Raw genomic sequence first — 15,384 nt, forward strand, 5'->3', positions numbered from 1 at the left:
AAACAAAAAATCCCTAAATGAGGCTACATAGATCACTTTCTATGCAGATCCCAAAGTGCTTTGGGAATCTCACTGGTGTTTCATGTAGGTGATGTGGGGTTAGACCCATTTTCCTTATCTAACAAGATTGGTGAACACGGAAGATCAGGCAGGAAGTCTGAATTCACTGAGCACCTTTGGCACTCTGACCCCAGGCTCCAAGCCTGGGGTAACCGTGAGTGTGGTTAAGGACATTGGCTGAAGGGAAGGTGCTAGGGGAGATGGGAGAACTTGAAAATCCACATATTCGGATTCAGGTGGCGCCGGGGCACAAATTGGAATCCAGTCATGACCTTCTAGGAGCCTTGACCCAGGTTTTATTATGATTACTCAGGAAAAGGTTGGGAAACTTCAATTTGCTTACATGAACACATGAATGAGATTACTCAGGGGTCTAAGGTTAGAAACATTGGCGAATTCCATCCAAAGTACTGATTCCGGGAAATCCACGTTTAGAATTCAAGGCGATAAAATGGGGCATTGTATTTCAAATCCTGGTCAGCAGTTCAGATTGTGATTACAAAACTGCTCAAGTTGGCCTTACAGAGCCCTATAAAGCCGCCCATCTCTGTAGCTCCACACACTGATCCATGCTGAGTCTCGCTCTCTCCAGAATGGGTCTGCTCCTACCCCTGGTGCTCTCCATGCTGGCCACACCCTGCATGCTGGCATCTCTGCCAGAGCAGGTCCTCAGGCCATCTCTTCTCGCCCATGGCTGCAACAACTCGGACGTGCTGGCAGTGGCTGGCTTCGCCCTGCAGGACATCAATAGCAACAGAAAGGACGGCTATGTGCTGAGCCTCAACCGAGTGAACAATGTCCAAGAGCACAGACAGGCAAGTGACAGTTCCTTATCTGGGGCAGGTGTTTGCATAAGCTTGGGGCCCACAGCCAGGGAGTGGGAACCCAGAGGCAGGTGATCTCCAAATGGGAAATGTGCTGAGCACGCACTGCTCCTCCCTGCTAGTGTATGCTACATGCCCTTATTGCTACTGGGAAGAAGTGCTAAGAGTATCCTAATCTGACACTTGTCCAGTGTCCCACCATTTATAAGAAACTGTCAAAAACATTATAGTCTTTAGCTCTGCCGTAAACCAGAGACTTTTTCTGCCAGTCCTTAGAGGTTTCTGCTTCAGGTGGATGTGTGTATTTCTTTTCTCTACCCCTTCCCACAGGATGCTCTTGGATCTGTGTACTATCTCACACTAGACGTGTTAGAGACTGACTGCCATGTGCTCAGCAAGAGGGCGTGGAGGGACTGTGGGGAGAGGACACTTCACGAATCGGTAAGTGCTTGTGTCCAGGAACTCTAGGGAGAAACGAGGTCTCCTCTGTCTACAGGGTGAAGCTTGTTCAACCTTTTAAATGTCCTTCTTTATAATCTCTTGGGCATGGTGCCCATGGTGGGTATTCCAATTCTATTAGACAAAACAGAGTTTAATCAGAGAAGTTTCTGAGAGACCCATCGGAGTTATGACCCCAGAATTGAAATGTTGCTGCCAAATTGTTTCCTATTTCCTACTTCCAAGACCTTCCTGCAGGTTCCCAGTCTGTGTTTAAATTGTGAGGAAACGAGCGGAGGTGTAGCCCTCTGAATGAGTGTTTAATGAAGATTATAGAAGCAATAAAGGGAGAGCTTTTTTATTTTGCTTTACTTTGTTTTAATGAACATCAACATGAAGTTTGAGGCTGGGGAGAGTAAGGCTTACAGTGTGGGAACTCTCAGAGGTGCCCTGGAAGGGTTTCCTGGAATCATAGAACCCGAAGGGCCTCAGAATTGATCCTTTTAAAGATGACCTTTGAAGAGACTTGAAAATAATATAGTCAGTTTTCATTGGATTTTCAATTATCCTGTGATTTCCATTAAATTGTTGTGAAACTTTATTATGAGTACAGGATTGTGTTAAGAAGTAAACTCTTTTATCGAGCTATCTTTCCTAATCATTTAACCAAATTTGTCCAACTGTTCCTATTTGGTTTTAAAGAACAGATAGTCTGTTTACCCTGTTGTGAATTATAGTTGTTGAAGTGACACTAGCTGCTATAACACATACCCTAATAAGTGTATACTGGTTCCAACATGATGGAAGTTTATTTCTCACCCACGTAAAGTTCAAAATGGAAATTACTGATCAAGAGGGGGGTTTCCTCCAGAAGCGACTTGGAGACCCGGTTCCTTCCACAACGTGCCTCTATACTCTGCCACCGTCACCTCGTGGCTTCTATGATTGCCATCCCCATCTGCATCAAGCTATAGAAAGACAGAATGTGGAGGGTAGATTGTACATGGGAGAGCTTCATGGGCCAGAACTGAAAGTGCTTACAATCTCTTCTGCTCACCTTCATGTGGTTAGAGCGCAGTTATACACAGTCGCATCTGATTGGGAAGGAGGCTGGGAAATGGAGTCTACCTGTGTTCCAGGAGAAGGTTGAACTCTTTGATGACCTGCTGGCAGTTCCTCACACTGAAAGCCACTGAAATTGTCCTTAAATGTTTCGTTATTTAAAAATAAATGTCCAATTTTATTTGGGAGGTATTTTAAAAAGTCAGAGGTTGTTCCACCATGTAATAAAATGTGTTTGTTGGTTTCAGGTTTATGGTCAATGCAAAGCAATAATTTACGTTAATAGGCCAAGGAGAATTCTCTATTCACCTGCGTATAATTGTACTCTTCGTCCAGGTAAGAGAGGACTCTGATTTTGTTCGTTTGAATAAAAGATGGAAAAGAGCATTAATCAGGGTGATGCCCAGAGTGTATAGAGTTCTCCCATCCTTACTTCCGATTCATACCAAGAACAGGTTCTTAATATATCCAATACTTTCCTGCCCTGTGAAATTCAACTTGCACTGTTCTTCTTCCCACAATTAATCTTCCTAAGTCACCTGTAATAGTTTATTATTGAGTACTGCATTAAATCCTAAATTTTCAGTCTGACATAAATGGCATCATCTCTATACTGGTCCCCGGGCTCCCTTTCTAGCTGTCTCTGCCATTACCTCCCTGACTACACCAACTCTGCACTTCGTTTAACTGGATGCCTCACTATTTTCTGAACACACATCGCACTTTCCAATCTCTGCATCTTCCTTGTGCCTTTCTCTCCCCTGAGGATGGCCTCCCCTGACACCCTCTGCCCTTAGAACTCATATATCCAATCTTTAAGGACCACCACCAATGCTGCTTCTCCCTCAATGTTTTCTATTCAGGAAAGGAACAAGTGGTCCGGTTTTTATTCCTATAGAACCGTGATCTAACCACTCATGCAGCCCAGACTATGCACGGTCTTGATGTGAAGTCTTGTATCTTGTTTCATATAGAATATTTCATCCCTTCTTCCTTCCTTCTACAACCCTCCCCCCGTTCCTATCAAGTGTAAGGAGTCCATAATACTGTTGATGAAATTCAGTAAATGGACTAAAAATGAGGCTGAAACTAGTGACAATTCAAATGAATGCACGTGCATTCATTGTGGGTTCTTTGGAAAGCAAGCATCCAAGTCATGGGAAAACAGGACGGCTACTTGCCAAAACACTATGTGCCTGTGACTCCCCTGGTGGGTCTTGTTCAAGTGCAGATTCTGCTTCCATAGGTCTGGGACAGGGCCTGTGAGTCTGCATTTATAACTAGCTCCAGGTCATAACAATACTGCTGGTTTCTTTGAGGGACATGACAGCAGAGCAAATATTTTATTAGATACGGTTTGAGCGTCCTGGTTTTAAAAGTTATTTAAATAAATTAGAGAACAACAACTAATAAAACAGATCAGAACTCAAATGAAAGCCATAGGCACTGGAGGTATGGGAGGTCACGAAGCGGTACCTGGGATGGAGCCCAGAGTGACAAGCTGTGGATGTAACTCCACCATAATACATTCCAAAACACCCGAATAAACACACGACTGATCAAAACAACGTGTTTGCTCTGCAAAAACAACTTGCTGACAAGTCCTCTAGCCTGAATTTCACAGTAGTTTTGTGACTCCCAGTCCTAAATTCTGCTGTACATTTAGAGTGATTATTCTATCCAGTTACACAGTGATTTAACCAATGTTTGTCTTCTGGCTCACCTGTCTAACCAGAGAGACTGTGCTTCCACCTTCCATATGTCATTCACCCATTCATTCATTAAACCATCATTTACTAAACACTCACTGCGTATTACACATTATCTCAGGTGTTGGGAAATAAAAGGTAAGACATGACAATAATAAAATCCCAACCTTTCAAGACACTCAGCTGCTTTACAGAGGCATTGATGATGGAAGATATTGATCTACTAACTGAGAAAAACGTTTTTATGTCAATACATGTTATGTGTTTTTCAAGAAAATTCCTAGGGTAAATAAATTTGGGTCAGATGAAAAACATCTTGCTTTGATTTTTCATAAATTATGAAAGTAATATATGTTCATTGAAGAAAACTCACTGCTGACAGCTAAGTTTCATTCCCATAATTCCTTTTCCACTCCATCCTTGCAGACTATTATCTTCTTTTTCAGTCTCTGCTTCTGTTGTTGTCATATGATTTATAGGATTCAAAATAATTGGGAAGTTTTATTTGAAACTGCTCTCTTTGACACCAACAGTTTCTCGAAGAAAGATTCACAGAATGTGCCCCGACTGCCCCAGCCCCAGCTCCATTGACTTGTCAGATCCAAGTGTTCTGGAAGCTGCCACTGAGTCTCTTGCAAAATACAACCAGGAGAGCCCCTTGAAGCTGTATTCTCTCGTCAAAGTCACCAGGGCTTCTAGCCAGGTAAGGCTGAAATGCCCACTTCCACCCACAGTGTGTCTGAGGACTCGCTATCGATTCCTAAACTGAGAGGAGAGAATTAAGGCACTTCTTTTGATTAGAACCCAAGAGACTTTCTTCACCCCCTACTTCAGTAGACGGATGCATATTCAATTACGTTTCGATTTCTGAGTGGTTCTATGAGATTTCCACAAGACGTGTGGGATTTATTTTTACCTCATTGCCCTTAAGGTAATAATAGAAATGGACTCATAGTCTCCTTGGGTTATTCTACCGAGGTTCACTGTTTACTGCTACTTTCTCATATCTGATTGACCATGGACCACTTAGCAAGTCGATTTCTGCTCCATGTTAAGGCCTGGAGTGGATGTTGAGCTTTATGGGTTAGAGGGAATGGAGGCTCATTTGTATTTAGATTATGTTGATATCTGTCATATAAAGCAAAACTAATCTAAAAGCAAATCTACAGGAGGAAAAATAAGCTCACCCAAGGGAAAGGTTTTAGAGCCCATTCAAATTGTTAAGAGAAAAGAGGTATGCTGATTGTGTTTTCTAAATAGCAAAATCATAATACATGGTTTGATCATGGCGGGACTTAGACGAAGGGACAACAGGAAACCTGTATTAACACTCTCTGGGTATGGATGGTTCCTGTAAATATAATGCTGCCAAACCCCAGTCATTTCTCCACATGGAGAAGTCTGATTTTTGTTTCTTAACTCTTGTCTCATACCAGTGGGTGTTTGGCCCTTCTTATTTTGTGGAATATCTAATCAGAGAGTTACCATGTACCAAATCCCCAGAGACTGTTTGCATACTTCAGCTCCCTGACTCGCCCGTGAGTATCCCTGAATGTCTTCATAATTTAAGATTTGTGTTTACAAATCATTTATATGTATTGTTGAGCACAAACTACATATGAGGTGTAATGCACGAGACACTTTTCTTCCCTTCAAGGAACAACTGACTATTTAGAGATTGTGCTGGCCCAGGTGCAATAATATTTGATTGCAAGTGCAATTTTCATCAGCAGTGTTATGTCTTTGCAGAAAAGGACCATAGGAGGCTATAAAATATAGACAAATCTCCTCAGTGGTTGGTGATGGTCCTGCTTTTATCTGAACAAATCCAGTTACATTTGGAATACAACATAGTATTGCATTCCTTGGACCACTCTTTAAGAAGGACAAAGTCAAATAGGATGTCTTTCAAAGACTGCATCCGAGATGGGGAGGATGCCTTGAAACCATCTGAAACACTCCTGGTGGGAATGCCAGTTGGCACAGTGAGTTGTAACATGATTGGGCAAAATACATCAAAAGTCTTTCCCCCCTTATTTACTTATTTATAATAATAGCTTTATTAAGATATAATTCACACAGCATAAAATTCACCCTTTTAAAGCATACAGTTTAGTGGCTTTTTTAGTATATATGTAGAGTTGTGCCACCACCACCAGTATCTAATTTTAGAATATTGTCATCAACCCCAAAAGAAACCCCATACTCATTAGAAGTCATTCACCTTGTCCCCTCACCCAAGCCACCGGAAACTGCTAATCTACTTGCCATGTCCATGACTTTGCCTTTTTCTGAACATTTCATATAATGGAATCATACTGTATGTGACCTTTTGAATCTATTTTTCACTTTGCATAATGTTTTCAAGATTTATCCATGTTGTAGCATGTGTCAGGGCTTCATTTCTATTAATGGCCGTATAATATTTCATTGCATGGCTATACCATGTATTGTTTATTCATCAGTTGATGGATATTTGGGTTACTTCCTCATTTGAGCTATTATGAATAATGCTGCTATGAACACTTATGTACAAATTTTTATGTGCACATATGTTTTCATTTCCCTTTGGTATATACCTTGGAGTGGGATTGCTGGGTCATATGAGAACTCTGTTTAACCTTTTGACTAACTGCTAAACTCTTCCAAAGTGACTGTACCAGTTTTACAATCCCATCAAAAATATATGAGGGTTTCAATTTTGCCACGAATTTGCCAATATTAATAGTGTCGTTTTTATTATCGCCGTCATACTGGGTATGAAGTGGTATCTAATTTCACTTATTATTTGAACTTTCCTCATGGTTAATGATGTTGAGCATCTTTTAATGTTCTTCTTGGCCGTTTGAATATATTCTTTGGAGAAATGTCTAGTAAAATCCTTTGCCCGGTTTAAAATTGGACAATTTATCTCTTTATTGTTGAATTGTAAACGTTCTTTACATATTCTGAATACAATCTTCTTATCAGATACATGATTTTCCTCCATTCTCTGTGCTTTCTACTCATATTCTTGATGAAGTTTTTGAAGTACAAAGGTTTTAATTTTGCTGAAGTTTTATTTGTATTTTTTCTTTTGTTGAATGTGCTTTTGGTGTAGTATCTAAAAAACCATTGCTTAATCCAAGATCACTAAGATTTACATGTGCTTCCTCTAACAGTTTATAATTTTAGCTCTTATGTTTAGATCTATGACCCATTTTGAGTTAATTTTTGTACATGATGTGAGAGGTAGGAGGTTCAACTTCTTTCTTTTGCATGTGGATATCCAGGTGTCCCAGAACTATTTGTTGAAAAGACGATTCTTTCCCCATTTAATTGTCTTGGCATACTTCTTGAAGATCAGTTGACCATAAATATGGGGTTTATTTCTGTACTCTCAATTTTATTCCATTGATCTGTATATCATTCCTTAAACCAGTACCACACTATCTTGAATACTGTAACTTTCTAGTAAATTTTGAAATTGGTAAGTGTGAGTCTTCCTATTTTGTTCTTATTCAGTGTTATTTTGGGTATACTGGATCCCTTGCATTTTCATATTAATTTTAGAATCAGCTTGTCAGTTTCTGTTTTAAAAAGGCAGTTGGAAATTTGATAGGGATTGTATTGATTTGGTATAGGAATTGTCATCTTAACAATATTCAGTCTTCCGATCCATGAATATGGGATGTCTTTCCATTTTGTTTAGAATTTATTTAATTTCTTCAACAATGTTTTGTAGTTTTCAGTGTGCAAGACTTTCACTTATTTATATACATAAATATTTTATTCTCTTTGATGCTAATATGTTACATTTGCCCTCTTAATTTTATTTTTGATTGTTCATTGCAAGTATATAGAACTACAATTGATTTTTTTCATATTGACCAGGTATCCTGAAAACTTCTGAAATCATTTATTAGTTCTAATAGTTTTCCAGTAGATTCCTTAGGATTTTCTATATACAAGATCATGCCATCTGCAAATAGAGATACTTTCCAGTCAGCATGCCTTTAATTTTTTTTTTCTGCCGAATTTCCTTGGCTAGATCTTCCAGGACAATGTTGAATAGAGTGGGGGAGAGCAGACATCTTTATCTTATTCCTGATTTTAGGGGGAAAGCTTTCAGTATTTCATAAGTTACTATGCTGCTAATGGTAGGTTTTTCATAGATGTCCTTTATCAAGTTGAGAAAGTTCCCTTCTATTGTTAGTTTGTTGAATGTTTTTATCAAGCAGCAGTGTTGGATTTAGTCAAATGCTTTTTCTGTGTTAATGAAATAATCATGTGATTTTTTTTCTCCTTTAATCTATTAGTATTGTATATAACAATGATTGATTTTGTATGTTAAAATAACCTTGTACTTTGGAGAAAATCCCAGTTGGTCATGGTGTATAATACTTTCTATATGTTGCTGAATTCTATTTGCCAGTATTTTTACAAGATTTTTCATTTATATTCAAAGAGATATTGATCCCTAGTTTTCTTGTATTGTCTCTGCTGATTATCATATGAATGTAATATTGGCTTTATAGAATGATTTGGAAAATTTCCCCTTCTCTTCTATTTTATTTTGGAAGAGTTTATGAGGGAGTTGGTGTTTATCTTCTTTAAATGTTTGGTAGACTTCACCAATAAAGTCATCTGGGCCTGGGCTTTTCTTTGTGGGAAGTTTTTTTGATTAATAATGCAATCTCTTGTTAGGTATAGGTTATACATATATATATACATATATATGTATATATATGTATGTGTATATATATATAATAGTTGTTGTGTTTTCCTAATAAATGTACACTTTTGTCATTATGAAATGTTTTTCCTTATCTCTAGTAACAATTTTTGTCTTAAAGTCAATTTTGTCTAACATTTGTTTAACATTTGTCTAACATTTTATCTAACAAATTTTGTCTAACAAATTTGTCTAACATTTGTCTTTGGTTGCTGTTTACTTTGTAAATTTTTCCCATCTTTTTACTTTCAACCTATATATATATTTCTGAATATAAAGCGTATCTCTCAAAAGACTTTTGTAACCAGGCAATTGAATAGTCTCAATTTTCTCAAGGAATAATTGGGGAAGCATCTTCACCCTATTCTGTGGAACTCTCTTTTCACTTGCCAATTACATCTTGGGCAGATCCTATATCTTTCTCATTATTTTTCGTAAGAGAAACACATTCAATTAGGTAATTAAGGTTCACTTACAGGTATGAAAAAAATCTGTTCAGTCAATTCTTAATCAAAACTTCTGTCTCATATTCCACACAAAAGCTTTTCCAAAGCCTGACCTAGAGCTGCAGACCTAGTGTGAGAGGTCTGTTCTTTCATTCTTTCTCTCCCTCTTGCAACCGTTTGCTGAGTTCTGGATCTTCCAAGTTCCAAGAAGGATGAGAGAATTAGAGGAAAGAGTACAAAGCCTTTTTACATAACTGAACTTGCAGGTGTAGTTTTCTCTTGGTCTACACTGGCTCTCTATGAGAGAGACTCCTGTGATGGTTGTCTTAGGTGGTACAGGAGTGAGTTCATCCAGAGGTCTTTTCCTAGTGGGATGATGTATTCTCTAGCGGACTCCTCGGAACCACCCCTTCTCAGATTCAGCGCCAGAGATTTTTATTATTAAATGTCCCATATCTGGGAGTCCCTTGGGTGGGCCCTTTCAAACGAGTACTACTTATGACATTTCCTTGTCCCATGGAACTCTCACACATTTTTACTCTGCCAAACAGTGGAAATGGGCTTTCCTTTGATGCCTTTTCTCCTTACCCTCTCATAGAAGGATGCTTTTCCAAGATCCTGTTCTTAGAATGCTCTGAGAAGCAGATCTCAATCTCCATAGTTCATATGTCCCTAAACTTTAGGGTTCACATGGTAAGCATTCCCTCAAACTCTCTTTGTGGTCCAGTCTAGTTTTAGCACCACGTAGGCCTGTGAATTATGGTAGCTCAGTAAATTATAGCCAGAGTGAGAGTGGCTGTGCTCTACTTGGTACAGGTAGCTGCAGTCTCTCCAAAAGGTTCTCGTAGAGCCCTTTCCCTATGTGATTTGGTGACAAAGAGAAGGGAAAGGCTGAAACACCATTCCCCAAAAACGTCCTACATTAATGGATTTTTCACACGTGAAGGATTTTCTAATATTCTCTTCATATAGCCTGGAGATGGGTGGTAGAGTAATATTCAGGCAATCTCTTTGGACATATTTTAGTAAATTCTACGTGAGGACTGTATTCTTAAAATTCTTTAGAAATTGAGGCAACATTTTATTATAAAATTTTAGTTACACTTGAAAATGTGCATACCCTATGACTCTAAAATTTCTCTTCCAGGAATTTACCCTAGGAATTAATTAGAAGTATATGAAAATATATAGCTTCAAAGTTTAAACAAAACCAATGATATTCAATCTAGTGTCTAACAAAACAGAACTTGTTGAATAACTCAGAGAAAAATGACATAGCCATTGTAAAAATTGTAGAAGACTATTCAGTGCCATAAAAGGATTTTCACACTATACTGTTAATTGACAAAAGAGACTTATAAAATAATATATAGTATGATCCTACTTTTCTAGAAGAAAAAATATATATGCATAGGAAAAAAGATTAGGAGAAAAGGAATCAAATTATTGCAGGAAACCAGTATCGTTCATGCAATTACAGGTCTTTTTATTTACTTTCCGTATGTCCATATTCTAAATAACTGTCACATTTGTAATAAGAAAACATAATTATGTTTAAATGAAGACAAGTTGAAGGAGCTGAGAGTGGTTTCATCTGAGAAGAGTAAACTCAGATGGAATGTACATAAAGTGCTACTGCTACATGAGAGTTGCAAACAAGTTTTCTAATCAACCTAAGGGGAAAAGTAAGGCCAAGATGTAGACGTTCTATAGACACAGATTTCTGCTCAGTATAAAGAATTTTCTAATAGAGTTTGTTCCTCAAGATGTTCCGAGTATCCCATCATTGGAGGCAAGCTAGCCTTGTTTAGGTGATTACTTACAGAAATAATCTAGAGAGAATTGGCTCAGAGCCTGCCTACTGCATGGTAGTAGATTAAAACTGTTTGGCTGTGTGTCTACACAAGCAGAAAGCAAACTGATTTACATTTATGATCACTGATAATTGTAATACTTAAACAACATGTATTTTCTCTTTTTTTTTGTTTAGCCTGTTGGTATTTGCAAAGGTTCTCTGAGTAAAAGAGGATTCGAAAAGTTTGTCTCCGTGTCTTGTAACTTCTTTGAACCACAGGTATTTTTCGATCTAATTGTCTTCTATCTACGTTTCAACTGTTCCCTACCCGACCCTCTCCTTTTAATTTCCTAAGATCCATGATCACCACTTTACTCAGACTGCCCTGAGGTCACACCCACAGGATAGCTGGTTAAAGACCTGTCACTCTCTGTTTTAGTCCCAATGTGGTCCTGAAGAATAAGTAATATCCCTGAACAAACAGGAACCTACTAGTTTGGATGTCTCAGGCCTCTGAGATTAAATTAAGTCTTCCAAAGACCCTTACACTGAATCATAGGGAGAAGTGTTTCCATGAAAATATTCAGTCCCTTTCCAGAATATTTATTGAACACTTACTATAAGGCAGCCTGGTATAGCTGAAAGGGTGGTTGAGACCGGCCACCTGGGTTCCAGTCCTGCTCTGATACTTGCAAGCTGTGTGACCACGGGCAAGTTTTTACCTCTTGAATTGTGGTTGCCTCTTTTATGAATGGGAGTGCAATACTTACCTCCTTTATATCCCTGTGAGAAATAAGAAGGAGACCTGGATACAGGGAGCTGTATTGGGCTTGGAGAAATAATCAATAAAAGGTAGCTGCTACTGCCACTTCTAGGAACAGGGAGACAGCTCACCGGGGACTTTAAATAAGCCATTTAAACTCTCTGGACCATTATTCAGTTAGGAATTTGTGAAAGTTGCAGTAAAGTTTCTACCAGTCTTAATACTCCCTGGCCCTCATCTGTAGTGCTTTATAACCCTTTAACTAAAGGCCAATCCTTTTATCTTGTCTCTCTTTGAAACATCCCATTATAAAAGCACAGAACAGCTTAGCCTGGTACCAGTCATGGCAGGGATTTCCCTGGGGGACATTCTTTTATTGAAAGTATTCTTATTTCATGCTTCCACCCCTGTTGTTACCCAGGGACTTGTGAGCATCCTCAGGGTGGAAGAGCCACAGCAGAGAAACACAGCCTTCGCTCATTCACCTTCCGAAGTTGCGCCAAAAGGATCTGTCCAACACCTCCCTGACTTGGAGGATGAGCAGCCCGAAGATTCCAAGGGAAAAGGCCCTGTTGAGGCCTTCCCTGTGCAGCTGATCTAACCACGAATCCCTAGGGAGAAACCCTGGATGGCTCCTTTCTCTTCCTGGGACCTATGAAGGAGACGCTGGTTGTCTTGCATTTCCCCAAGGAAGAACAATGCTCTGCTGAGTGCCCAGGACCAGCCAAGATGGCCGACCCTCTTGTTCTCCCACCATGAGAACCACATAGAGTATTCCATGGGGATACGGTGCCCTGAAGAAGTGGTGGGGGTGGGAGACAGACAGAGAGTTTGAATGTAGAGAGTGGCTAATAAAGTGTGTCTTTTTGACTCTTGTTGGTCTCATCATATTGTCTGGGAGTGGAAATGGGACCAAACCCTCCACTTGTACACTGGGTTGCATGCTTCCTAAGTTATCCAAGGTCTCATTCCATGTCTAGATGCCTCTGATGTCTTCCAACTCTCCTTTGTAACGGTTACTGACTTTGAGCTAAGCATCTTTGATGTAGGGCCTGCCATCTTTAGGCATGACCTCCTCTTTCTGGGCAAGAGTGTATTATCATTCTTTCGATCAAAAGAAGATGAAAACTGAAGGATACCACGAGACAGGGATTCATCACAGAGTTTCACTCTCCCTTTATTCCATAATTATTTCAGCACCAAGTATTGGTCAGATGTTGTCTGCACAGCCTTGAACCGAAGGTGGATTTTTTTCTTACCTGTCTGAATAGTCTCTGGGCCCAGAACTTGATAAATTCACTTGACAAATTTGACAAATTTACTTAGCAATGGTGGTAGATGGAAGAGACCATTGCCTGTGGACTATGTTTGATCCTGGGAAGAATCAGCCATTGTTCCAAGTTGGGGAGCCTTCTGGCTTCTTTAATAGTTTTGCTCAGAGAACAAATGAAGAGCCCAGGTGACATTCATTCTCAATTTTTCACTTAAAAAACAAATATACATGTATATAACATATATGTAATATATAGGTGATATGTATATTATGGACATACATATATACACACAACTATTTGTTTTATATATATATGTGTGTATGTGTATATATATGACAGGTGTTATGGGCTGAATAATGACCCCCAAAATTCATATACTGAAGTCTTAACCCCCAGGACCTCAGAAGGTGACTGTGTTTGGAAGGGATATTTAAAGAGGTAAGTAAGTAAGATGAAGTCATTAGGGTGGGCCCTTATCGGATGTGACTAGTGTCCTTATAAGAAGAGATGATTAGGACACAGATAAGCACAGAGGGAAGATCATATGAGAACGCAGAGAAATGGTGGCCATGTACAAGCCAAGGAGAGAGGCCTCGGAAGAAACTAACCCTGCAACACCTTGATTTCAAACTTGTGTCCTCCAGCATTGTGAGAAAATTAATTTCTGTTGTTTAAGTGACCCAGTTCATGATACTTTGTTATGGCAGCCCTAGCAAACTAACAAAACAGGGAATTTGCAAATATAACTCTTGTCCTGCGTTCTGGCAGCTGTTTCTGAAAAGAGGCACAGAGGTCTTAGCATAATTTATTTAAAAGTAGTAGACAATATTCACCCTATATTACTCTTATCTGCTTCCTGTAAGAAAGAAAAATAATTAAGTGGGGTGTCATGTAGAGCCTTAAATTCTGTTTCAATCAATGTCTGGCAAGAGACACAGGCCATAGGCAATGATCTCTTCCATCTACCCCCATTGCTAAGTACATGTATCAAATTTATCAAGTGAATTTATCAAGTTCTGGACTTGGAGAATATTCAGATAGGTAAGAAAAAAAATCCACCTTCAGGTTGAAGGCTGTGCAGGCAATATCTGACCAACACTGTTTCAGATAGTTCAACTGAAAAGACTTTAGTGAAAGAAATGAAGACTTGTGGGCCAACTTAAGGGAACAATGGAGGCTGAAGCACCTGGAGAACAGCAAGAAGCCTTTGCCACTCTGGACCTGAGGAGATGCAGGAGGAGGAGCCTTACCCAAATCCAGGGGGAGCTGAAGCTGCTGGTGGAGGGGCCACCTGGCAGGAGCTGCCCTGGTGGAGGGATGCAGCCACTGCCAGAACCTAGTGCTGAAGCAGAAAGGGGCAGGGAATGAACAGCCTGACCTCTCTCTCCCTCCTTCCCACCCTCCCTCAGTCCTTCCAGTCTCCTCCTCCCATTGGCTCTTTGAACCCAATAGTAAGCTAGCTAGCAGGGGAGCCTGGGTTACTCAATCCACAGGAGTCAGCCTTCTGAGGCAAAGCCAGGCAGAGAAAGGCAAAGAATGGACCTGGAGCAAACAGAGGAAAATCACTGCTAGCGCTAGGTAGGGTATTTCCTAAAGGTGTTTCATAACACCCTCCCATACTGAGTAAAGCATGTGGAAGGACCCTAGACTGTGGGTCCTTCTCGTTGTGTTTCTTGTTGGATAGACAAGGTAACCATCAACAGAGATAGAGCATGTAGGAGGAAAAGAAGTTTTGAGCAGTTGCTGAGTTGATTTCATTAAATTCAAAGGAAGCATTGTCATTCTTACTTATACTTTTTCTTTCTTTCTTTCTTTCTTTTAAATTAAAGTTTACTGGGGTGACAATTGTTAGTAAAGTTACATAGATTTCAGGTGTACAATTCTGTATTACATCATCTATAAATCCCATTGTTTGTTTACCACCCAGAGGCAGTTCTCCTTTCATCACCATATATTTGATCCCCTTTACCCTCATCTTCCACCCACCACCCCACTTACCCTCTGGTAACCACTAAACTATTGTCTGTGTCTATGAGTTTTTGTTTCTCGTTTGTTTTCTTATTCTTTTGTTGTTTTTGGTTTATATACCACATGTCAGTGAAATCACATGGTTCTCTGCTTTTTCTGTCTGACTTAGTTCGCTTAGCATTATATTCTCAAGATCCAACCATGTTGTCACAAATGGTCCTATTTCATCTTTTCTTACTGCCGAATAGTATTCCATTATGTATATGTACCACAACTTCTTTATCCATTCATCGATCGAAGGACATTTTGGTTGTTTCCATGTCTTGGCCAC

At 39.5% G+C, this 15,384-nt stretch overlaps 1 protein-coding gene across 1 annotated transcript; it reads left to right on the forward strand.

Annotated features, from left to right (window-relative positions):
* The first annotated feature begins 553 nt into the window (after nucleotides 1-553).
* Nucleotides 554-12,686, forward strand: FETUB (fetuin B). The gene is made up of 7 exons (XM_074329189.1): nucleotides 554-875; nucleotides 1,215-1,325; nucleotides 2,633-2,720; nucleotides 4,627-4,796; nucleotides 5,530-5,631; nucleotides 11,244-11,327; nucleotides 12,233-12,686. Exons 1-7 carry the CDS (start codon nucleotides 630-632, stop codon nucleotides 12,410-12,412), a joined length of 981 nt encoding a protein of 326 aa, XP_074185290.1. The 5' UTR covers nucleotides 554-629; the 3' UTR covers nucleotides 12,413-12,686.
* The last annotated feature ends 2,698 nt before the right edge of the window (nucleotides 12,687-15,384 follow it).

This window comes from Rhinolophus sinicus, linkage group LG01 (assembly GCF_036562045.2).
Source record: "Rhinolophus sinicus isolate RSC01 linkage group LG01, ASM3656204v1, whole genome shotgun sequence".
NCBI lineage: Eukaryota > Metazoa > Chordata > Mammalia > Chiroptera > Rhinolophidae > Rhinolophus > Rhinolophus sinicus.